This window comes from Bombus vosnesenskii, unplaced genomic scaffold (assembly GCF_011952255.1).
Source record: "Bombus vosnesenskii isolate JDL3184/JDL3185 unplaced genomic scaffold, Bvos_JDL3184-5_v1.1 scf7180000016281, whole genome shotgun sequence".
Classification (NCBI taxonomy): domain Eukaryota; kingdom Metazoa; phylum Arthropoda; class Insecta; order Hymenoptera; family Apidae; genus Bombus; species Bombus vosnesenskii.
This window is the reverse complement of record NW_022884350.1, coordinates 57,250-83,899: the sequence shown is the minus strand read 5'-3', so window position 1 is coordinate 83,899 and position 26,650 is coordinate 57,250. Positions and strand designations below refer to the sequence as shown.

General features: G+C 36.2%; 1 protein-coding gene across 1 annotated transcript; it reads left to right on the top strand.

The window, feature by feature from the left end:
• The first annotated feature begins 20,030 nt into the window (after positions 1 to 20,030).
• LOC117242921 (vesicular acetylcholine transporter-like) lies at positions 20,031 to 26,252 on the top strand. The gene is made up of 3 exons (XM_033509984.1): positions 20,031 to 20,182; positions 22,514 to 22,708; positions 23,877 to 26,252. The coding sequence occupies exon 3, from the start codon at positions 24,036 to 24,038 to the stop codon at positions 25,782 to 25,784; it is 1,749 nt and encodes a 582-aa protein (XP_033365875.1). The 5' UTR covers positions 20,031 to 20,182; positions 22,514 to 22,708; positions 23,877 to 24,035; the 3' UTR covers positions 25,785 to 26,252.
• Positions 26,253 to 26,650: the final 398 nt, after the last annotated feature.

Sequence of the window (26,650 nt, the reverse complement as noted above, 5' to 3'; positions counted from 1 at the left end):
AAATACTGCAACCATACTTTCCGCTGCGTTAAATGCGCAGGCTCTCACTCCACTGACCAGTGCGCCAAATCACTGGAAACCCCAGCGAAATGCATCCACTGCCAAGGGGACCACCCTGCCAACTACAAAGGCTGCCCAGCATATAAAACACTATACACGAACAGGTACCCTAAGCCCAGAGCAAAAGAGGTATCCAACCAAACACCCAGCCCGCCGAAATTCACGACTACCCCAACCCCCTCAACCAACCAAACGCACAGTCCTACCAAATTCATCTCCACCTCAACCTCCTTTGCCCAAGCAGTACAAGGCATCCAAAATAACCCGAACAGCCAAAGGAACCTTCCCCAAAACAGTGACCCCAACCCACCAAACACAGACAACTCCTCAAGGCTTGAAAAGCTAATAGAGAAACAATCGGAGCAAATAAATCACTTGCTATCGCTACTAACACTCATCGTGGAAAAATTAGCACGCCCCGACTCAAAATAAAACCAAGGCGCATAGCACTCTGGAACGCCAACGGTCTAGCGCAACACAAACTTGAACTAGAACTCTTCTTAAAACACCAGCAAATCGACGTAATGCTCGTGTCGGAAACCCACTTCACCGACAAGAGCTACCTGAAAATAAATGGTTACAAATTCTACCATACCCAACACCCCAGCGGAAAGGCCCACGGTGGCACCGGAATAATAATCAAAGCAAGTATTAAGCACTACGAACTCCCATCATTCCAGAAAGACTACCTCCAAGCAACAAACGTAGCAATAGAAGACTGTCATGGCTCAATCACCACCTCAGCAGTATACTGCCCTCCCAGACACTCCATCGCCAAAGAAGACTTTGATAACTTCCTGGACACCCTGGGCAACAGATTCATAGTTGGAGGAGACTATAACGCCAAGCACATCCAATGGGGCAGCAGACTGGTTACAGCAAGAGGCAAAAACCTCTTAAACAGCATAACAAACAACAACCTCAACTACCTCACCACATACGAACCCACATACTGGCCCACTGACACCAACAAAATACCCGACCTTCTCGACTTCTTCATAACTAAAAATATCCCATCAAGACACGTCCAGATCAACTCCTCGGCTGATCTCTCCTCTGATCATTCTCCCGTGATAGCAACAGTCAGTTCAACAATCATCGAGAATACACCTAATGGCACCATTCACAACCAACACACCAACTGGCAGCTCTTCAGAGAAGTCTTTACACACTCAACCTCAGCCTTCACCCCACTAAAAACAAAGGAAGATATCGAAGCAGCCACGGAATACTTAAACACGAGCATAATAAACGCAATCCGCCTCTCCACACCGACAAAGCCATCTAACAGCAAACAAGAATATCCCCATTACATACTAAAAAAAATAGCAGAAAAACGAAGACTAAGAAGAGTATGGCAGACCCATAGAACACCGGAGGACAAACGCAAACTTAACAACGCAACTAGAAAGCTATCCAGAACCCTAAGAAACTATAAAAACGACTGTTTCCATAAATACCTCGCCAGCTTATCCCCCACAGCCGACGCCAACTACTCACTATGGAAGGCCTCCAGGAAACTCACACGCCCCCCACAAATAATCCCACCTATCCGCCGTCCGCAAGGTGGATGGGCGCGAAGCCCTATAGAAAAAGCCGACCTGTTTGCAAAACACTTGTCAAAAGTATTCAAACCCCATTCCCCCCAAACCGCCGCGGACGTTACTGAATACCTGCACACCCCCTTCCAAATGTCCCCTCCTATCGAACCCTTCTCCTCTGCTGAGACTATAGAAACAATCAGTCGCCTAAACCCCAAGAAAGCAGCAGGACACGACCTAATAGGCAATAGAGCAATCAAGGAACTTCCCACAAAAGGGATAGCACTCATCACATCGATTTTTAATGCTATCCTTCGCCTGGAACACTATCCTAAGGCTTGGAAAATCTCATTGATTACCCTCATCCCTAAACCCGGTAAACCGATACACGAAACCTGCTCCTATCGCCCAATCAGTCTTTTACCTACCCTGTCCAAACTATTCGAGAAGATGCTCACGAACCGACTCCTTCCAATCCTAGAGAACTTGAAAACACTCCCAGATCACCAATTCGGCTTCCGAAAACATCATTCTACAGTAGAGCAAATCCACCGCCTAACTCATACGATCAGCCAAACACTCGAAAAGAAAAAATATTGCTCAGCGGTCTTCCTAGACATCCAACAGGCATTCGATAAAGTATGGCATGAAGGGCTACTATACAAACTTAAAAAGATCCTACCCCACCCCTACTACTCCATCCTAAAATCTTACCTAACCAATAGGCAATTCATGGTTAAATACCTAGACGCCACTTCCGCAACATTCCCAATAGAAGCCGGCATACCCCAAGGTAGTGTCCTCGGACCCCTACTGTACTCCATCTACACTGCCGACCTACCTATATCAAATGATATAACAATAGCGACATTTGCAGACGACACAGCGCTATTAGCTTCCCACGCTGACCCGGTAATAGCCTCATCCACTCTCCAGCGAAGTCTCGACTCCATGGAAAAGTGGTTTCACAAATGGGGCTTCAAAGTCAACGAAAAGAAATCCACACATGTAACCTTCACGCTCCGAAAACAAACCTGCCCCCAGGTCACCATCAACAATGCAACAGTTCCTAGCAGGGACACAGTCCGATACCTGGGCATGACCCTGGACAGGAGACTAACGTGGAAGACACACATCTCAGATAAAAGGAAGCAACTAAAGGACAAACTAAAAAAACTCTATTGGCTCACGGGCCGACGCTCCAAACTAAATATACAGAATAAAATTACCCTCTACAAGACCGTAATAAAACCTGTCTGGACCTACGGAATCCAACTATGGGGAACAGCAAGTAACTCCAACATTGAAATACTCCAACGCTTTCAATCGAAAACGCTAAGATCCCTAATTGACGCACCTTGGTATGTAACCAATGAAACAATACACCGCGACCTCAAGATACCCACCGTCAAAGAGGAAATAGCAAAATACAGCAACAGATACAGCAAAAGAATCAACAAACACCGAAACCCCCTAATCACTGGACTACTCGATACGACGGACCAGACTCGCAGGCTGAAGAGGCACTACCCGCTAGATCTAAACGTCAGATTCATTTAATTATCCAAACTTAGCATATGCACTTACTTATAATACTTTAAATTATACCTATCTATAATAGTTTTAACTTATTGTAAATAAACAGCCATGTCACTGCGCCACGCCAGAAAAATTACTGAAAATTCTCAACGCGAGAATTGATTGTAATTTCAACAAATAAATAAAAAAAAAATTTCTTAGGCCTTTCGTCCACGATACTACATAAATAACAAAAATAATTATCAAATTAATGAAAAACATAATTATACAGAAGAATCGAAGAGTGCTTGTAGAAAAAACTGTAAATACGAAGAAACAAGCTCTTCAGGAGGAAAACAAAACCGAAGCATTGACGTCCTTTAAATTCATGGAAATGAAAAGTGTATCTGTAGAAAAGCCCGTATATGCAACCTCTTAGTTGTAAAGAAGACTCCATTCGTTTAAATAGGTAGCACAGACGAGAGCCCAGGAACGATTAACTAACTTTTATTGACACTCATTATCTTTTTCTATAGTATATATGGTATAATATAGTATAATATATAGTTTCTATAGTAATGCTTACAGAGGAAAATTAAATCCATATTATATCACTACGATACTACTGCAGCATTCTCATCGCTATGTAGAACATTTTCCAATAAAAAATCAAAATTGTTCAATTTTAGCACTTACAACGTTTTCTGCGTGCATTCTTCAATTGTATAGGGACAAAAATAAACCGTTCCTCATCTTTGTTTGGCATGCAGATTAGTTTTCCGAAAGATTCTCAGTGCATGAGCATTGTAAAACACGTTCGGGTACCTGTTATTTCGGTACCCGAATTTGCGGGTGAAATTACAAATTGCAACTCTGACGTTACGAAAGCTACGGATGCATAAAGAGATCTCGAGACAATTCTACCAAGTTTTAAGTCCAATGTGCTATTTCTTAGCGTTATACGATCCTTCAGGAATGTAGAGACAGGAATACAGAGTCAAAAAGTTATGACATCTACCTGATGCTGCTCTGTTCTGAATTGTGGAAACTTCACGTTTTCTACTATGTAAATGTTTGTTTAATTTTTTCGAATTACTTTGTCCCGAATTATTTCGTAGTCTTGGCTGATGTCGTTTAATTACATTTCGCGTTTTCATTCTTCTAGATGACTTCTGGTCGATGATGCTGTCTTTGACGTTCAGATTTCAATTCTTGTAGTTTGTGCGTAATCATTTCTTTTACAATAAAACTTTTTTCACTTTAACATAATTTAATTCGCTTTTCTGCTCCGTTAAGTTCCCAAACTAAATAACAAATATTTTATTTAAGTAGGTCAACGTTGTTCGTCAAAGATTGCTTGGAGGATTGTTAGCGTTTCGACAATTCTTACTGAGAAAAGGGAAGCGATAAGAAAGAAAGTTTCTGCGAAGCTTGCTTAAATCTTCCGAGTTATGTGACACGCCAGTTTGCGGGATTTGCACTGGCGTGGCTGGCGAGAATTGGTCTGAGATAATTGGAGAGTCGATGACGACGGTCGAGGATTAATGCTATTTAATACTATTCTCCAAATGTAACATAAATTCACTGAAATTAATTAATCTGATGTATTTCTGATAAATTTCTAAATTTCTACTTTTCTTCCAATTTACTAACTAAATAAATTAACGACTAATTTTCAAAATCGAAATCTCAATTTTCTTAGTTAGAATATCTTTAATAAGCTCAACTGCATTTATGGCGTATTCAGTAAACTTACCATTAGGATGGCTGTAAATTTCAGCTGCTGCTATTTGTCAGATGGCATATAGCAGGACAGGCGGAAATGGCTGCTACACACCACGTGCAACGGATCAAATGCTACAAAATTGCCTTATTTCGGTGCTCTAACTGACTCATTTTGAGCGACGCTCATTATCCTGCAGAAACCTACAAAATAAATATTATTTTTCTGTTTGTAAACATATTGTCCATTAGTTAATGAAACAACGTATTTGAATTTCTAACATTATATGTACTATATAAAAATTGTTTTATATTCACTTTTCTTATGCAGGGAGGATCACCCAAGAGATTAAACTGAAACATTTTTCACACCATCAATTATATCGGAAAATGTTTCAGATGAAAGTTGTATGGCTTCATAGAGGACATATTTTCATGTTATTGGTTTTTCTGTAGAAGGAAAACAAATACAAAATTAGTGCTTTATTCCTTTCTTTGTCTTTCGTACGATAAGTTTTACAAACTAAAGGTTAAGATATCCACTAAATTAGTAGTTTTTCGACGTAAATAGGTTAATAATTTTTTATAGAGATTCTGGAATTATGTTGATTAATGTATTAAGAAATATATGATTCCACTTAAAAAAATACGAAGTTGATTTTCGTACGACCTTACCTTACCCGTAGAAAAATTAACAATATCAGAACGTGCTTCCTTTGAAGCCATTCAAGTTTTCCTTGAAACATTTCTCAGTATAATTAGTTGCATCGACAATATTTTAACTCATACTCAGTGGCGACTTTTCCTGTAAACGCGATATTTTTCCTTTTTCCTCGTTTGTTATTGCACTTTGGAACGGGGCAGGACATTTTCCTATACTGCAAATATAATTAAACAAAATGCAAATAACATTATGAAAATTGTTATTAAAATTATACAATTATTGACTTGTTTCTGTACAAAATGGTCCACATAAAGCGTTACATACAGTGATAAAAAATAACAATGATTTTGACATTTTTTGGGAAAAAGTCATTGAATGAACATTCAGCTTTATTTAAACGACAATCGGTTGTTAATAAATCTTTCAAAGAAATATCTCAAAAGATTAGTCGATTAGAACATATCAATTTTCAACTGTCCGATTACGAATCGCCATTGTGAATGATTACAAATTTTTTGTCTGTCAACAACCATTATCGATGACGGAAATTTAATTTCGGTTGTCAGTAATCGACCAATATCGACCAGTAAACGAATTTTACTGCGATATTTTAGCAATAACCATATACACAGGATGTTTCGTTTAACCAGAAACGGTAGAATATTCCACAAGGAATTAGGGCTATCAGAAATATGTTCTAACAGAAGTTGTTTGGCTCGAAGGGGAACATCATGCAAATCGTTATTCTTTTGCAGATCCAGTGGTGGGGGAGATTATAAGGTCAACTTTATTTTTTTTTTTTAAATAGGATTATATATTTCTTAATACATTAATTGATTCATCTTAGCATTGTCTATAAAAAATGCTAGTAATGTTAAAAAACTATTCGTTTAACAGATATTATATATATATTTATTTACTGGTTTATTATACAAATATAATTAGTAAATTATACTATAGATGTAGGAATGTTTATTATAAATTAACAGAAAAGACAGTATGATAAACATAATATTGTTACACTCTCACAAAATCGAATATAATATCGCGCTTCATGAATTCGCTTATCACTATTTCTACGTCACAGCAACACGATGAGCTTCTCTCGACCACGATTAATTCAACTCTGACAGCATTACCACGCTCATTTTTCCCTTAACAAACTTTGGTAACGCTCACAACACTCCTTGACAACATTTATAAACAATCAGCCACGTCTTCCCCTGACGTCACACCATCCCAAATAAATATATATATATATATATATATATAATTATGTAATATAATATAAATTATACACATATAACTTTAATTTGTCGTATGAAATTGTGGTATTTTTATTTTCACATCGTAACGTACGAAAGAGTACAACGCTTCGTATCTTTCTTTGTTTCTAAGTTCACAATTTTAGAAATCCATTAAGTCAAAGCTTATCTATCATCATATTTATCCAACCACGATTGGAAAAATATATAATACAATACAATAATGTAATATAATATACATAGATTTTTGTAAAAGTTAATCTTTTCTTATGATTTACCGCATTAATGTATGGTTTCTTTCGCGGTACTCTGCCATGGAAATCGTTGTTTCGTAAGATTTGTCGACATAATTCCGGGTGAATTTCTTTATCAAACATATCAGCTACCATACTTGCGAGTTGAGAAGCGGATGTAGTAGGATCTTTTTTTAATTCGCGAATAATAACTTTCTCCTTCCTTCCAGTCAATTTCTTTGGTCCACTTGATCGAGTTTTGTTTGCAAGTGTTCCCTCATTCTTTCACTTTTTTACGATATAATGTATTGTCGACTTACTTCTGTTCACAATCGCGGCAATCTCGTTATATGATTTGCCGTCCTCATGTAATCGGAATATTATTTCTCTTTCACACATTTTTGTTTCACACTTTTTGGTATTCATTTTAAATACTATTGTGCACACTTTTACGTTACTGTAACTGAAACGATATCCTAACATCAAGTGAACGCACCAATATTTTCATTTAGCAATTATGTTTACATTCGGTGCAAAGGAAGATGAAAAACTATCAACAGTGTTACAGTGTTTGAATACTTTTGTGAGACACTTATCATGAATGTTTGTAATCAATGTATCACAATTCCTGTCTATGTTATTGAATCGTTTTCAAATTTTACTGATGCAATCTTGAGACTTTCACGTTACTACTGATATCAAATTGTTTTAACAAATTAGTTTAGTACACCTCATTTTATTAATTGAAATTTGTAAGTGTGAGCTTTCGAATACTTTCGTGAGCTACTGTATAAGTAATAATATAGTACAATACAATACAAAGTAATAAATGCGATACAAATACGGAAAAATATACAATTATATTAAAAACATACAGCATACTACTACGAGACAATACAGTGGAAAGGGTCATAGTGCTAGTGCGTCAATATTGTCAACAAACACTAATGCACACTATACTAATACACAGTAGGCTAAAAGTGTAAACGTATAACTTTCGAATCAATAAATTCCGACGCTCAAAACCGTCGCATTTTGTTCCTATCCGCTGAATATTAACGGAAGATGTAAAAGCAGTTTAAACGAAGGTGATTTTAATCATAAAAATTTGAATGGTTAATTAAATAATGATTATTCGCGAGCGAAACAATTATAAATTAATATTTCTTACCAAATAATTTTTTGAGAAATATCTTTGAGATTTATTGATCATTAACTTGTATTTAAATAAAAATTAATTTCTACCCAATGAGTTTTTTCTCAAAAAATGTTTAAAATAATAATTATTTTGAATCTTTGGAACAGATCCACTTTATACGTAAATTTTAAACAAGAATTTGTTAGAGATACTAATAATTAATTACCTTTCGTTCGCCATGAAACAATGATCAACTTACACACACATCTTTATTACACGACGATAACAGTAATAAATGCTAATTAAAAATCACTTTACTACAAACATTCTCAACTCTGCATAAAACCACAACTGGCTTTGATCTGCTCTGTGCTACGACACAGAGACTCTGTGCTACACAGACTGCTGCGAATCGTTTTTAGCGACGTACAATTTGAAATTGTACGGTTTCGAAAGAAGTATCCGCGCGTGTCTCCGACTATAGCTTGATACTTCTAATTGGACAACAGAACTTAGGAACTGAGTTAGAGTTAAATATGGCCAGATTTCTATGAATAATAATTTAATTAATATTTCGTTTAATTAATAATTTTTATTCAACTGGGAGCCAGTCGTCGATAAGCTTCAAAGAAATTTCTAGAAAAGAGAAATGACTATAATTAAAAAATATTAAATGACCATTACCAATGATTGAAATTTTGATTAAACTTCGTGTCCGGACACCAAGTTTCTTTTAAGTTAAACAAATGTGTATAAAAAGTACAAATCATGAAATAAGTAAGATATCTCCTTTTTTTGCTGAAACGTATTTTCTTGTTTTTAGCAATTTAAAATTCGTAAACTCCTGCCCGGCAACGCTTGTGATATCGGCATCAGGATTGTAAGCATGAAATTCTCAGTGAATTTTCACGTACGTGTCTTGATTTCGTATACAAAAGTACTAGGATACTCGTATTCAAACGTGACTTAAAGATGAAATTTTGCCTTTTGCGAATTTTGTTTCGATATTATTATTTCATAGTAATATTATTACAATGCTATTTAAAATCAGCCCAAGTAATAACTGTTGTGCCATTTAACTAACATTGAATAACAACGACACGTATAATTGAATATAATAAATTAAATTAACAAAAAAATAAATAAAATAATACGTAGAATAAATGAAAAAATACATACTCGGTTATTATTTCACCTAATGCAAGACACATTAACGTAATGTCTTCCGATCGAATATTTAAAGGTTAACGAACAAGCTAAAATAGAAAATAAAATAATCTAAATAATAAGTTACTAAATAAATAAACTTCTTTGAATCATGTTCGTAATTAATTGTTGAATATTTCATAGTAATATTATTGCAATGCTGTTTACAATCAGCCCAAGTAATAACTGTTCTGCCGTTTAACTAACATTGAATAACAACGACACGTATAATTATTGAATACAATAAATTAAATTAACAAAAAAAAAATAAATAAAATAATACGTAGAATAAATGAAAAAATACATACTCGGTTATTATTTCACCCAATGCAAGACACATTAACGTAATGTCTTCCGATCGAATATTTAAAGGTTAACGAACAAGCTAAAGTAGAAAATAAAATAATCTAAATAATAAGTTACTAAATAAATAAACTTCTTTGAATCATGTTCGTAATTAATTGTTGAATATTTCATAGTAATATTATTGCAATGCTGTTTACAATCAGCCCAAGTAATAACTGTTCTGCCGTTTAACTAACATTGAATAACAACGACACGTATAATTATTGAATACAATAAATTAAATTAACAAAAAAAAAATAAATAAAATAATACGTAGAATAAATGAAAAAATACATACTCGGTTATTATTTCACCCAATGCAAGACACATTAACGTAATGTCTTCCGATCGAATATTTAAAGGTTAACGAACAAGCTAAAGTAGAAAATAAAATAATCTAAATAATAAGTTACTAAATAAATAAACTTCTTTGAATCATGTTCGTAATTAATTGTTTCGATCTAATGTTGATAATTCGCCAGTCGTGAGATCGATTCATCGAAATCGGAGATTGCAAAGTGTTGCGCAAATGATCGCAAGGAAACCTCGTCCATTGAGAAAAATGTGGCTGCCGGCAAAATCCTGCAGGATTACGTTCCCTCGATTCTTTCCGTTCTAACGAGATTTTGCGAGAGATTTGGCGCTGTGTCGTCCCATTCAGAACCGAAGTGAATTCGATCGTACGGAACCGAATTATACGGGTCGCTCGCTCTACGTTCCGACCTGAAATGCTTCGTTCTGAATCGACTGCTTTCCTTTTCTCCTTTCGCTTCCTCTCCTTGCGCCTTCTCGCGAAATTTCGCAAGGTAGAACGTGACTCGGCGTCCATCGAGGGGAAAGGGAGACCGCAAGCTCTGCCCTTCAAAGTGGCAAACTTATTTCGTGCATTTGTCTGATTAAACTTTGACTTCTTCTAAACCATTAACGATCGTCTTATCATTGGCTCATGATTTATCGATAATAGTGATCATAAATATACAAAAGATATGTTCAAGAACATATGGAAGAATAGATGCATTTTAATACAATGCATAGGATCTGTACGTTACAAAATATGCGGTTGTTACAATTTTTATTAGAAATCATTTTTCACGTATCTTTATTAGGCTTCTGTTTCTATATTAAGCGGATTTTTCTGGTTAAACTTTGACATTCTTCCAATCAATTAACAATCACCTCAACACACATGATTTCTCAATAAAAACGATCAAACGATCGTAAATATACAAAAAATATGTACAAAGGCGTATAGAAAATTAAGTGCTTGTTAATGAAATGTGGAAGATCTCTACATTCCGAAATACGTATAATTGTTACAATTTTTATTAGAAATCATTTCCTCATATGTTTTTTTTCTATATTGATCAACAATTTAACTATTCAAAGATAAAAACTAATTCTATCCTCCGCCAATTTACGAAATCCAATTTTTGTTTTTACTGTATTGCTGTAAAATGAAAATTCTTGAATGATGCGTGGAAGAAATTTTGCTTTACAAGAAAAGAATGAAAAACACGTTCGACTGGATGCGTTATGTTAGTCGATAATCAGTGTTACATATATATGTTTCGTTATTTCCAAACTTGAAGATTTCATCAACGATTATGGAAAGCTTGAGTAGAACATATGTAGAGAAAAAATACCCATATGAAATAATAAGACATATTAATAGAAACTAGAGAATTGTGTTTATGGCAAAGTAAAAGCGACAATTAGCTGCGAAATCTGTGAGTAAAAAGAAAGTGCTATTTAAAATTTATAATAAGCGATAGTCGGGGATTTTAAGAAACTTATTAATTAACGTGGTTTCATTATAGAATCACAATATTGTATCCAAGCAATTAAGCATAATATTCAATAGGTGCGTGGAATAATGATTCGAAATTAATTAACGCCTAAATTTGTTATAAGATATACTTAATAAGCAACATGGATCATCTTATACTCACAATTACCATACGTATACATAGTATGTTATATTTATTACATGCGTACATCATGTTGAGACGTAAAATATATTAACTACTTTTACTATGCTATCATTACATCTAGACAAATTTATATTACAAAAGCCTTATACACGTAACAATATAATATATATAACATGTATAATGTATAATTCTTATACAAATCAGCGTGCTTTACTCAAAATCTGTTGCTGGCGTTCCTACCGATGAGCTGCTCTTCTGTCGCATTGAAAATTCAAATTCAAATTCGAATTACTCTGCGTATTGTTACGACCACCGTCATTTTCCGATGCAACGTCGATCAAATTTTGCGCTTGCGGACAATGCACGTGACGTATCGGATGCATTGAATCTCCCCCGACACTGTCACGTAACGTTTTCATTCTTTCCCGCTGCGTCGATTCATTAACGCGATAAACGTGCACGACGTGAGACGCGGCATCCACCGTGTGGACATAAATTTCATCGTAATTACGCATTGTACGATTAAAATCGCTTAACATCGCTTTCTCATCTCGCGCCGCAGAGATTTCGCCCAAGATTTCGTCTATAAAACGTGCGTGCCAACCTCGCGATTACGAGTGGCTCGATAACGCAAGGGTTAGCTGCGTTCATGTTCGAGGCGAAGCAAAACTACCGGTTCGGTTGGACGAATACAATCGCACTGGTTAAGAGGCTATTGGCGTTATCTGGTTGTCGATAGAAGATTTCCATTAATTTGCTCTGCGGCTAAGCAGCATCTCGTATCCTTCGGCAACGGTGTTTGAATAATACGGTCGGTTATACGGCCAGAGAATTAGGTACTAAATTGTATTCTCTCAATGAATATTCCGTATTTACCGTGTTCTCAGATCTCCAGGTAACGATCTCGACTAGTTCGTTACGAAGTCACAGATCGATAAGATTTTATACATACAATGTACAGTTTTATTTTCACGAGTGTGTGTGTGTGTGTGTATATATATATATATATATATATATATATATATATATTTGTTTAATGAATATATAGATTTCAGTATATTATATATAAAGTTTTACGTACGATGGTATTTAACATTTTCGCGAATAGTTGTAGAATTGGAGAAGTACGTAGAATTACACGTGAATTTCAAAGCTACATTATATAGGAAGATTGCGAGTGTGTATGAATATTTATTGATTTTGTTGTAGTATATTTAATTGTATCATATATGTGTATAGATATATATATTTGTTTAATGAACGTATATATTATATATAAAATTTTCGCACAATGGTATTTAGCACTTTTGTGAATAGTTGTAGAATTGGAGCGGTACGTGGAATCACACGTGAATTTCAAAGCTACATTATATAGGAAGATTTCGAACGTGTATGAATATTTATCGATTTTGTCGTAGTATATTTAATTGTATCATATGTATGTATATATATATTTGTTTAATGAATATATAGGTTTCAGTATATTATACAGGGTGGTTGGTACGAGCGGAAAGGGGGTGATTCTACGCGAAAAAAGAAGTCGAAAATATAGAATAAAAATTTATCGTTTGAGGCTTTGTTTTCGAGAAAGTCGTCTTTGAATTTTCGTTCGGTATGCGTGCAGTACGTTATAACGAATCTCACTGTAGATCGTTGTCTCGATGAAAAAATTAAAAAAAAAATAAAAAAAATTTTATTCTATATTTTCGACTTGTTTTTTCGCGTAGAATCACCCCTTTTCCGCTTGTACCACCAGTTACCAACCACCCTGCATATGAAGTTTTATGTACGATGGTATTTAACATTTTCGCGAATGGTTGTGGAATTGGAGAGTAAAAAATACACGTAAATTCACACGTGAATTTCAAAGCTACATTATACAGAAAGGTTTCGAAATTGGTTGATATTTTTCCTCATCGATTAGCATCGATCGAGTGAAACGACGGTACGAGAACTTATCGATCGCTTTGAAAAATATTTGCTCGTTATGTTACACATAGCTGATAATCGAGAAGTCAATAGAACCCTAATTGATTAATTCGGTAAAAATTTATCGGACATAAACAAGTTATGATAATCATTATATATATACGTATAACGATAGCCATGATATATATATAACTTTATATATGATAAAAGTAGTAAATTCGTTACGTGAGCTCTGCGCCGTAGCATTTCATTCTGTACTGTTTCTACTTTTATCATCGATGTGAAATCATTCTAACTATTAAAAGAAACGAATAAAAATTCTAGAATATTTCTTGCATTCTAAGAATTACGTCAATTTCGTCGCAATTGGGATCGAATAAGACCGATCACGTTGAGGAAATTTGTTTATCATCGAAATTAAAAAATGATGGAAAATTGTGAAACGTCATAGATTGGTAATGTATAAACAACAGAAAATTTTGAACATGATATCATAAATAAACGCTACAACAAGTAACAATAAAATTAATAAATTTCAGTTAGGACAAAGAATAATAGGAGATTGAAATTGTCTCACTTAAAATCCAACAACTAAATGAATATTTTGTTTATCTCATTATCTTTTATAATTTACAAATTGAGCAGATAATTCGTGAATGATTTTGAACAAATCGAAACATTCGAAATATTTTTCTGCATTTTGTTGTCTTTTCGGTTAGCGTTTCCTAATCCTGATTTACGCGTATATATTCTTCCATCGCTCTCACGTTGTGAATCTTGGCCTGTGAATCGTGACTGTCTATCCTAGCTTGTTTTAATCCAGGAAAAGTAAAGCTGTCAGACAGACTGCACATGCCATTCGCGATACCACGAAAGATTAGCACTTTGCTGATCATTACGAGTTTATTTCGAGTATTTGTACATGCAGTAATTTAACCGTGCTTTTAAAGTAGGACTATCGTATATTGCGTTGGAGACTATTCAAAAATGTCCTGATTATCTCCAATTTTTTAAATAGAACGATTTTTGACACGATTTTTAATTTCTAGTAAAATAACAAGTCACTTTGATGATTTGAATAAAAATGTAAAGCAACGAGTTTTTCATTACAAATAGACTGTGGAGTTTTATGCAAATTTGTATTTTTATCAACATAATTAAGAAAGTGCCAAAGAAAACACTGCATGTGCCTAATATCAAATTTTGGCGGAGCGAGAAGAAGCTTCTCGGACTTAAAATTATTTTCCAAGTTTGCTTTATTTCGAACGTTATGAGAGCCAAAGCGTACAGTAATCCAAATACGTCACAAAATTTTCTATTTTTTGCACTAATATAGTCAAAATTCTTCAGAAGAAGAATCGTATTTATAGAAAATTCTGTATTTGCCTCTTAATTGTAGAGAAAACTGAATATTCCATTCATCTAAATTTGCAAGCACTGTACCAAGATAACTCGTATAAAAGGAAAAAATATATTTTTCTAAGATGTTCCTTTTATCTTTATTACAAAAGTATATTTTATAACGTTCTAAGTAAGAATTGTTATAAAATTGGTAATATTTAACGTCGAACGTGTTTATCGCTTAATGGCATTTACATTGTTTTAAAGACAGACGATACTGAACTTTTAGTAATTCTTTGCAAACTGAAATAAAGACCAAAAAGGTGGCTTCAAGATTTTTGAATACAATTATTACCACGGTCAGCATTGAGTGCTGATGTGAACTCGATCGAGAACTTGCGAGGAATTCTAACGAGAGAAGTTTAGAATCAGAAGCCACGTATAAAAAATATCGCTGAATCTAAAAACAAAATAAAATCCACGTTGGCGGATATTCAAAAGGATAGATAAGAGAAAATGTAATCTTTTCTTCTAAACTTCTAAAGAAGAAATTTCCTGTAGAAAATTTCCAAAGAAGAAAAGTTGCATCTTATTTTGATATTATGAAAAATCTGAAGATGGTTTTGAGTCTATAATTATTCACGGTACTGTATCTATGTTCGAATTTCAATTATGAAAGTTTATTTCGATTATGAAAATAATAGCCAATTACTCGTTAATTTTTCTATAAAATAGTCGGTCAGTAAGGTGATAGGAAGATTGGTCGCAGGTTCTGAGTATCTCTCGCTATGCATCTTGAGGTCTGTGACTGCACGTAGATCAACTAATGTGAGAAATTCCTCAGTAGACGGAGGCGTTTCAATCTTTTGAGTCTACAATTTCCACGTGGCGCAACCAGGTTGATGCAAAGAAGGCACCGTTGTTCACGCTCCTGTAAATCACGATGGTTGAATCGTTGTCTGCGAACTGTGTGAACAATGCGAGCGATTAGAATTTTATAAATTGGGAATTTTTAGAAATGAAACGTCTTGGGAAATTGAGACTGCGGAATGAGAGAACTGTGTAAAGTATTAAAAAGTATAAAAATTCATTCAGATTTTGGACTTCAAGCTCTCATGATGATGAAATGTTTTGATATTGTCAAATGCAAATGCAAAATCGAAACGCGATTATTTATCCTGAAAAGCCAATATCAAATTAATGCATTCAGGCATTTTGTGGTGTATAAGATGCGACATATTGTAGCAGTTGTATAATTATAGCTTTTCAGGAAATTTAATTAATATGCGATGCTTATGATGTGCGTGAATCAATATAAATATTATTTTTTGAAATATTTCTTCGGAAAATAAATAAATTTTACAAACGAAAATACGATACTTCTGTTTGCTGGATACTTGTATTTCTTCCTGTTTCGCGTCCTTTTTTATTTTTAGTTAAAATTTAATTAAAATCCTGCAACAAAATTGCGTTGCATGTAAAGAGCGCAGTTAGTAGATTCTATAATTGGAGTACATCGAATCAAATAATAATACGGATCAATGAATGTGTTGACCATTTCAAATTTGAAGCTGGAACACTTGCTTCTAATATGTATATCTAAATTTGTTGCTTATTTTGCGCGGTCATTATCGATCTGAACCGAATTAAAATGATCTCCTTCGTTATTTGAATTGTTTCTTATTTAAGTGAACTAAATTTCACACGATGATTTTGCCTCGGTGTAGATATAAAACGTGGTCATGTGGATTGTATTTAATTATTTCTTAAAAAAAAGCTTTCCCCTTTGGACAATTATATAGACAATGATTTTCAGCTGAAAAATATTCCTGTATATATTTTACATATATGGAAAGGCTCTATTCTTACATTAAAATATTTAAAGAGAAAATTTCTATATCTTTAGCGCTAATACTAGTGTTAATTTAGCGCTACGCTTTAATTAGTTTAAAATTAGAGAACTATATAGACAAGTATAACACTTTAATTTCTTTCCTTTAGATTTTTGCTAATTTGTAATATTAAATGTTTTTAATTTTAATAATTGTAATATTCGAAGTTTATCAATAATAAGTTTGCCAATTTTTTATAACAAAATAAAGTCATTCTCGCTTTAATAAAATAAAAAGTTTTAAATTCCTATTCAACAGAAAAAATCACAAGAACAAAAATTTCAGATTTCCATTCTACAAAAATCCTAAATTAAATTTCAGTTTTCGATGAAAAAGCTACAGAACAAATTTTTGAATTTTCGTTTAATAAAAGAATCACAGAAAAATTTCAAATTTTCATCCGACGAGGAAAGAACTATAAATACAAAAATTACGAATATTCGTTCGATAAAAGAGTTACAGAAAAAATGTAAAATTTTCGTTTAACGAAGAAAAAATCATAGATACAAAGATTACGAATTTTCGTGCAATAAAAAAATCACGGAGGAAACCTGAAATTTTTATTCAACGAAGAAAAGATTATAAATATAAAAATTTCAAATTTTCGTTGCATAAAAAAATCACAGATCAAGTTACAGGTACTGTTTATCGATGCTCGTGTCCTAATTTCCAAGTAGATACATAAGTAGATAGTAAAATACTGCGCGGCGCGTCGCGTCCACAGCGATAGGACCAAGAGGATTTGTAACACCAAGCGTTCAACTCTCGCAGGGAGCTTACTTACAGTGTAGTTTCTTGGCTCGATTAAATATTCTGAGGGGCAACCTTACGTTCTGTTAAATAGATCGCCGGTAGCGTGAGAGCGCGACCGGCTGGTGAGAATACAGAGGAAGATCTGTGGTATGGAAGTATCTGTGCATATTTCTGCATCGAGATGTAAAAACGCTTGAATGAATTCATCGAATGAATGATTCAACGAAGCATCGTGCCAGAAGATTGGTTCAAGCAGCGATAAGATTACGAGAGAAAATGTAGTGTGATGTGAAATGACAGATGAGAAAATGTAGTGTGAATTAGATTTTCTATTTTGTTGCTAATATACTACGTATATAGTATACAATGGGTCACGAAATTTTGATGAATATATTGTTATATTGCGTTATGGGAAATTTGTTAAAGTTTCGTTAATACTGCAACGAGACAGGATCGTCGTACTTATGTTGGTAAATGTTAGTTGATAAATGCTTAATTATTATAAAAGCAATCGTGCGAGATGTATATGCCAAATCAAAGCAAACATGTATATAGAAGTTACGAGACATTTATTGCAAATATAGTTAGTAAAAAATGAGTATATATTGTGAACAGTGTTTTTAAAAATGTACATACACAACCAATGCTAAATTTTATTAAATGTGTCACTTACTGATATGATAAGTGGCTGTTTGAATTTTTTAATGCTTTGGTGATTTTGCGAAAAGTAGAATATACTTCCAATATTCAGAACAAGTTTCTATAAGTGCACAAATATTTTCGTGAGTCACTGTACGTAAATTTATATTCTATATCTATACACATTTCAAGAGATAATCTTAATGATTTAATTGACTGAATGTTTTAGAATAAGTTGGTTGCAGTTATAACTTTGATTATCCTGTCTATTAACGATCGCGCACAAATACGAGTACCTAGCTCGATACACGAAAATATCCATAGCTGTTTTATTGTTCACACAGTCTGCTTCGACTTTACATTGAAAATGCAGAGCTTAAGTAATTCTGCGCGTTACCAACTTTCGAACTAATCCAAGTATAAATTTATTCGTATCTATATTTAGCGAGTTCATAGCGAACGAATCGGTCCTTCCTAATTAAGAAATATCCAAACTTGACTTACTATTGTGTGGCCATTAAAGATAGATCTATTTTAAACGTAGGCATTTAATTGTGAAGTAAATTACAGTGAATCGCTGATAAAAGCTGCATCTTTTCTCAACCTTTCTCTAAATTAAATTCTCAATCAATATTTTGTTGGAAATTTTCCTCTTTCTAAAGTTCTCTTCAAAATTTGTACGAACTAATCTACGACAGTTTACAATTAATTTACTTAAATGCAGATAAATTACATAAATATACAATAACACAAATTAATAGTTCAAGTGAATGTTAGACTACTTGTATACGTTATATTTCATCGCGCTATATAATTTAAAATCGATTTAGAAAACCTGCCAGCAGTGTACAATAAACTTAAACGTACTTTTATAAAAGCACAAAAGTGAAGAATAAAACTGTAATTTGCAATTTGATGAAAACTTACGTCGAGTCTATTACGTCGAGACATTTCTACAACTATTTATAAAACCAAATTCTATCTTTTTATGATTAAATGTATTTTTTTATTAATACTCCTCGTACTTTTTACAAAGGTATGTATATTCTTTATATGCTCCCTTTATATACATTCGCTAATAAATTCTACTTACATCCAATAATAGTAAAGAATGAGGGATGTGAATAGACTTTTCTTACAAATCCACCGCCTCTTCTCAATAACCGCATACTCTACATCACAATGCTGCTGCTATTCATTTGCAAGTTGCAATACACTAATTTCTCCACGCAATGGAGAAATTCACGTCAGGTTCGTATCCAACAGCGGCGTATCGTCGGAGAATGCTAAAGAGAGTTCACAAGCACGATTAAATCAACCAAAGACAGAATCAGCAATCTGCTGAAATCGGATCTGATGAAATGAAAAATAACGTTCATATCCGCGCAAGCAGATAGTACATTTACAAGCTACTTTATAGCGTGTAGTGGCATACTTAAATTCTATACCTACAAGGAACGCGCGAGAAAGACAGAAAGAGAAAGAAAGAAAGAGTGGAGATGAAGGTAGATAATGTGGAATGGTTGCTAGTCGAAGAACACTGTGCTGTGTCGTGTTCACCGCGTTCTCGAACCCCTTTTTCTCGAAGCAGCCAGCAGCCCACAGTCGCACAGGTGAAGCTCATATCGACCTGCCGCCAGAAATACCGCGCAGCATCGACCGTCGTCGTTATACCTGGTGTGCTTCCTCTTCCCCCGGGGCCGTGCCACCCCCGAAGCATGAAGCGACTTGGGGGGCGAGAAGAGGTCAGCGGGGGATGCGGATAGTTGGCACGATGGTGGTTGGGGGCTGACGTACGGTATCAAAGCCGCGGCCAATCCCTGGATCCTGGAAACCGCGCCTGCGCCCTGTCACAGTTTCCTCCCCGACTGTGGGGATGACAGGGACGGGAAGAGGGTAACGTACAACACGGTGGCGGGGAGAACTTCGAGGGCAGACGTTTCAAAGCTACCCCAACGGAGAGACACGCCGAGACGCCCCTGCCATCGGGAGCCCTTCGGTCTCAGTAAGTATTCTCAATGACTTTCCCTTTATTCTGCATGTAACCGTGCCGCTCGCGTTTGTTTTTCCCCGTTTCCGCTTTCCGAATCTCCTCGAGTGGTCCTGTCATTTTCGGTGGCTCGTGTTGACATCACCGGGCGAGGGCTTACTCTCCGTAGAGGTGCGAAACTCGGGTATCAATCGGTGAACCTTCATCAAGCGCTCGTACCTGGCTTCCATTCTATAGATACCGGTCAGTTCTAGACAGCTAGGGTTCTAGGGAGATCAGTAACTTTTCTATTTTTTCGGTGTTATTTTCCTACTTCAGCAAGTGGCGACGCCGATTACCTCGGAAATATTCGTGAAGAAATAAACGGTGCTTGGTTCGTCTGTCAAGACGTGGTGAATATGAAATGAATTGCTAGGACGATAGATTTTCGCAGGCCGAGATACCGCCGCATCGATTGAATACGAAGGAATCGAGCGTTATATAACGTGTCATGATGTATATCGATCATGAATATGACAATACATCACTGCAGGGAACGACCTTCTTTTATTACGATACTTATTTCCTCTATTTTGAAATGAAGACGTCCTAATGATGACATTCGTTAAATAAAATTCTGGCGACTAAACAGAAATGATTAGGAATTATTTGAAAATTGTCCCAAAAATGGGAAATTGTTTTGCTTAAAAGGCGTCAGTGTAAATAGAATTAGAATACTGAATGGTACGTGAAAATAACGATACTACAACGTGGTAAATGTAATATTCTGTCTTTCTCCGATGTGAGGCATAGGAGACTGTTATAGATAGATGTTTCAATTCCAAATTTAGATCGGTCAGGGTTTAACGCGTGTATAAGATAATAGACAGGTTAGGAAAAATTGTGTCGGTTTCGAAGAACGAATGGACAAAAAGAGCTTATTGTCAGCACGCTATAGGCAGAAGGGAACGTGCTAAAGACCGACAACTTTTTGATTACTTCCGTGGAAATTAAGTTATTATTAAACAAAGTTATGCTACACTAATATTTAGATATTGAAAGACACTTGAAAAGAATATTACAACTTCGTATTAAAAATTTATTATGGGATACTTGAGAACTTAGAAACATTAAATAAATACTTTAGATTTTAGGAGATACTTTGAAGATTATGGATTATGGATTGTTACGCTAGCTCTTTCTTGTCTATGAAACCACTAGCATAATAAAATATCAACCCTGTGTTAAGTTATTATACACTAACGTTTAGGTATTGAAAGACACTTAAAGGATAGTAACTTTTTACCAAAATTCGTTATAAAATATTTGAGAACTTAGATACATTGGATAAATACTTCCAATTTGAGGAAATTATTCAAAGATTATGAATTATATATATGGATTATTAGGCTAGCTCTATCTTGTCTGCAAAATAATAGAATATTAATTGTGCGCTAAGTTACTTCAACATTTGGATATCAGAAGAAACTTAAAAAAGGACATTACAGTAGAATTTTATATAGACTTTTCGTGAAGGGGAGGGGATAGTTCATATGTATTTAAGTTCATATAATAGGAATTTACATTTGGATAAGCGAATTTAACTGGAAAGGGTTCATTTAATCGGGTAGTAACCAAAATTCGGTTGAAATAAATAGAGCTTATATAAATTGTAATTTGTTCGTAATTATTATTCTACTACAATATTTTTTGTTAAAAGATCGTTCAAAGATTTAGAAATTGGAAAATGTTAAATACTTAAAATGTTAAGGAATATTTTTAAAGAACGCTTTACGAAATACTACGCTTGTTGTTTCTTATCAACAGATTTTTTGTTAAATTACTTCAATATTTACATGCTACTAAAAGACAACTAATAAAACTTAACTTTTTATTAAGGCATTATGAAAAGATATTTGAAAATATGAAAATATTAAATACTTTCACTTTTAAGAAATCTTAAGCAAACAACTTGAAGGCCATGGAATATGCATTACTAGGCTAACTGTTTCTTGTCAAATTACTTCAATATTCACATATTATTAAAAGACAATTAATAAAACTTAACTTCTTATTAAGGAATCATGGAAAGAATTTGGAAATATTAAATACTTTTACTTTTGAGAAATCTTAAGCAAAGAACTCGAGGACTATAGGATATAAACTAGTGAATCCGCTGTTTCTTGTCTATCACTATCATAACAGAATATTAGTAGCGTACTAACTTACTTCGATACATAGAAAATTATTTTCTAAAATGTATAAATACTTTTTATTAAACAAGATGTTAAAATATTTGATAGTATGAAACATTAAAACTTTTAAATTAATATTTTTGAAGATGGAATATTACGTCTGTTGTTTCAGGCTCGGTTGCAAATTCGGCTGAAAAGGTGGAGGGCCCGGGGACGCAAGAAGCTAAGGAGTCGGTGAACGGCTCGAGGGCCGAGACCGGACCGGACGTCGCCTCAAAATTGAGCAGTTTGTTCGCCGGACTTCCTAGTCTGGCGAGTCCTCAACGCCTCGCCAGTTCCCTCAGGCAGAAATTCGCCAATAACTCTGGTAAGTTTACAAATTTTCTCAGTGCACGGCGTTCCCCTCGCCGTCAAGCTGTACGCGACTATGGAGGCTCGTTACGATCGTTGACGAAGTTACGGTTCCCTGCTCGCCAACCAGTCATCGTAATTAATAAACGAGGGTGCGGACACGCATCGAACGACGTTGAGAGGGACGTCGGTTTACGAATGATCGTTTGACGGAAATAATTAATCCGTTCTGGTCTGGCAGAGACGCGGTGTTTAGCGTCTCAAACGAGACACGATGACGCTTGACGATAATTCGGATTAAACACGCGTTTAATATCTGTAACGAGATTACGTTTGTCTTTGGATAACTGTGAAATAATCGGAAAGCTCTGACGTGTGCATTGTAATAATTTATTCTTTCTCGGTATTTCCATAAGAATCCTATCTTTAATTCAAGCTATTCCAACGAAACGGAACCTTCTGTTCTTGGCACTGAATGTTTTATCGATACGCAGAAGAGGCAGATATCGAAGGGGTATTAAATCGAGCTTTGCTTTCGCATCAGAACGTACACAACACGCGTTCAGCTGCTGTCTTTCCTTGCCTAGCAAGGTTCATTAAATAATTACCACGCAGCCCATTTATAGAGTAAAGCCATACCATCCACAACTCGACCTTCACCCTCGTTTCGCTGGCGAGACCCCGTGTTTTTATCTCTCGTAACACGATACGCAATACCAGACATAGGTAGCTAGGTTCAGATCGTGCTGCCTTATCGAGGGGGAGCCTCCACCCGGTGTCATGTTCACTTCTATACCCACCAGAAGCAACCGAGGAATCAACTAGACGACGCGTGGTTGGTAAACGGAGTGAAAACCTTCATCAAACGAAGACAAGCTCGTCCATGCTGTCGACGATCGTAAAAGGTCGGGTTGGGGTGGGATGAATCGGTAAGCGGCGATCAGGCCGGGTCAGGGCTCCCCTTTCTTTCGAATTTATCAAAATGAAATTATCCATTGGCCCACGGTGCAAAGAAAATCCCGTAACAAATGTTCCGCCTGGTGAATTATATAACCCAGGGAAAATGGGAGATTGCTATTAAAATATCAAACGAAAGATAAAAAGAACGGGAAGAGAAAATAAAAACACATTGATCGTAGGAAGATTTCGGGAGCTAACCGTGCCAACTCGGTGATCTGTTGTAGGTTACCCCCGGCCCGGCCTGATGCGCGCCGCCCAAATCGCGACGATTTCTTCGTCACGATCACTCCCAAGGTCGCATCAAGTGATCGCGATTAGTTGCTCTCGCTAGACCCTGGAAGCCGTTGCTGATCTATTAAAGGCGGATATCTAAAGCAACCACCATGACGACGATACCGATACTCAACATTGAGTTCAGCGAGCTCAAGGAGATCGTGTGGACCAAGTTGCAGGAACCGAAAGCTCAACGGAAGCTAGTTCTGATTATCGTGTCGATAGCTCTGTTACTCGATAACATGCTGTATATGGTAATAGTGCCGATCATACCTGATTATCTCAAGTACATCGGTGCGTTTGGGGACGTGGAGGAAGAGGTGAACGCAACGGGGCCGCCTTCGCATCACGGTCAAGATTCAGCCACAGGAGTGTTGTTTGCATCGAAAGCTATCGTTCAACTAATGGTGAATCCATTTTCTGGCGCTCTCATAGACAGAATCGGTTACGATATACCCATGATGATAGGACTTTGTATAATGTTCCTGTCGACGGCTGTTTTCGCTTGCGGCCGAAGCTACGGTGTCCTGTTCTTCGCCAGAAGTCTGCAGGGAGTGGGTTCGGCGTTTGCGGATACCAGTGGCTTGGCTATGATAGCAGATCGTTACACGGAAGAGTCAGAACGCTCGAAAGCCCTTGGTATCGCGTTAGCCTTCATTAGTTTCGGGTGTCTGGTAGCTCCACCCTTTGGCGGTGCTCTTTATCAGTTCGCGGGCAAAGAGGTACCCTTTCTGATACTCGCTTTCATCAGTCTAGCAGACGGAATAATGCTTTTATTGGTAATGAAGCCGCTAAAAGAACAAGTGAAAGACAGCCAAAAGGAACATAAACAAATGATACCGATCTGGCGGCTGCTCATAGATCCTTACATCGCAGTATGCGCGGGCGCTCTGATGATGTCCAACGTCGCGTTGGCCTTTCTGGAACCCACTATTTCGTTATGGATGGAGGATAACATAACTCGCGACAACTGGAAAATGGGAATGATTTGGTTACCCGCGTTCTTCCCTCACGTGTTCGGCGTCGTGATAACGGTCAAGATGGCCAAACAGTATCCTCAACATCAATGGCTGATGGCTGCCTCTGGCCTCGCGTTGGAAGGCCTATGTTGCTTCATAATACCATTCTGCAGATCTTACTGGGTTCTTATGATTCCACTCTGCGGAATTTGTTTCGGTATAGCTCTCATCGACACTGCATTGTTGCCAACTCTGGGTTACTTGGTGGACGTGAGATACGTCTCCGTATATGGTAGCATCTACGCTATAGCTGACATCTCGTATAGCGTGGCGTATGCGGTGGGACCTATCATAGCCGGTGGTGTCGTAGAGGCGATCGGTTTCACAGCTTTAAATATCGGCATAGCCCTTTCCAATCTAATGTACGCACCTGTACTCATGTATCTGAGGCACATCTACGACTTCAAACCGTTCCAGGACGAGGCGGACGTTCTCATGCAAAATCCACCCGACAAGGAGTACCAGACGTACGTGTTGCAAGAGCAGAGGCCGCTCTCCGGCGAAGTAGGCAATCATCTGAATCAAACGCGTATGGAGACGAACGTGGATCAAGGCTACGATCAAAATTACCAAGCTGGGCAGACTTACGATCAGAGTGGATACGGGCAGAATATTAATGCCTCCGGATACACTCAAGCTCCCACAGGTTACGAACAGCCACCTATGTATGAGCAACCGGCTAATTACGTCCAACAGCCTATGGGTTACGCCCAACAGAGACCTTACGGACAAGAGCCGCAGGCAGCAGGTCAAGTAGATGTGAATCCATTCAGGAGACCTCCTAACGTCGATCAGAAGCCTTCCGGCGATAGCAATCCATTCAGACAAGGAATGTATTAATATGGTCGACGAGGCTGCGTAATTTATCGGGTATTCGTGATCGTTCACCATCGAATCTACAGGCTACTTTCGCGTCACGTCACGAATATCGCGAAATAGTCTTCGAGATAGGCTTCCAATTGTCAAGAATGTTAGCTGTCGCACGCGTATTGACGATCCTCTGCGAATTATAGCGATCGCAACGTTCGTTCTCTTTCGGTGATTTCACCAAGTGCATCGACGTCTCGTCATCTTGTGGTTACGAATTATCGAAGGGGGCCGTGTCGACTTCCAGAACGATGATTACTTCGAGATGTTTCGGAGCTATATCTCTAGAAAGTACACCGCGGAGTTCTATGTTCGCGTAATATTCGACGATGGTCTTGGGATCATTCGCAGTGGTAGTGTCGGGAAATTTAAATCGGTCTTACGGATCAGTATTTTTTATTCGAGAGGCGATCGTTTCTTCGACGGAACTAGATGCGAAGGGATAAAAAGTAGTGTTTATAAATCATGAAGGGATGTGATTGGTACTTGACATATCAGTTGCCATTAACTCGATGACTGTGTCCCAGGTTTTACTATTTTACAATTCGTTTTACCATCTTTTCTCTGCCTTTTGATTTATATATATATATATATATTTTTTTTTTTTGAATCTTTATTCTATGTAAAGTTTCAGTAGTTCAGTAAATTCATTTAGCTGCTTATTAAATGAATATTAGGAAATTAATAAAAACATTTGTAACAAGAATTAATTTGAAACTTAACGTAGTGTAATTTTCTACACGTGTAGTAATTACTACACGTGTAATTAATTAATAATATCAGTATGAAATTTAAAATATTTTAAATTTACTTATAATTAATACGAGACATTTGAAACT

Coding starts and splice junctions, on each gene's coding strand:
- LOC117242921 (XM_033509984.1), top strand. CDS start 24,036: ATGACGACGATACCGATACTCAACATTGAGTTCAGCGAGCTCAAGGAG.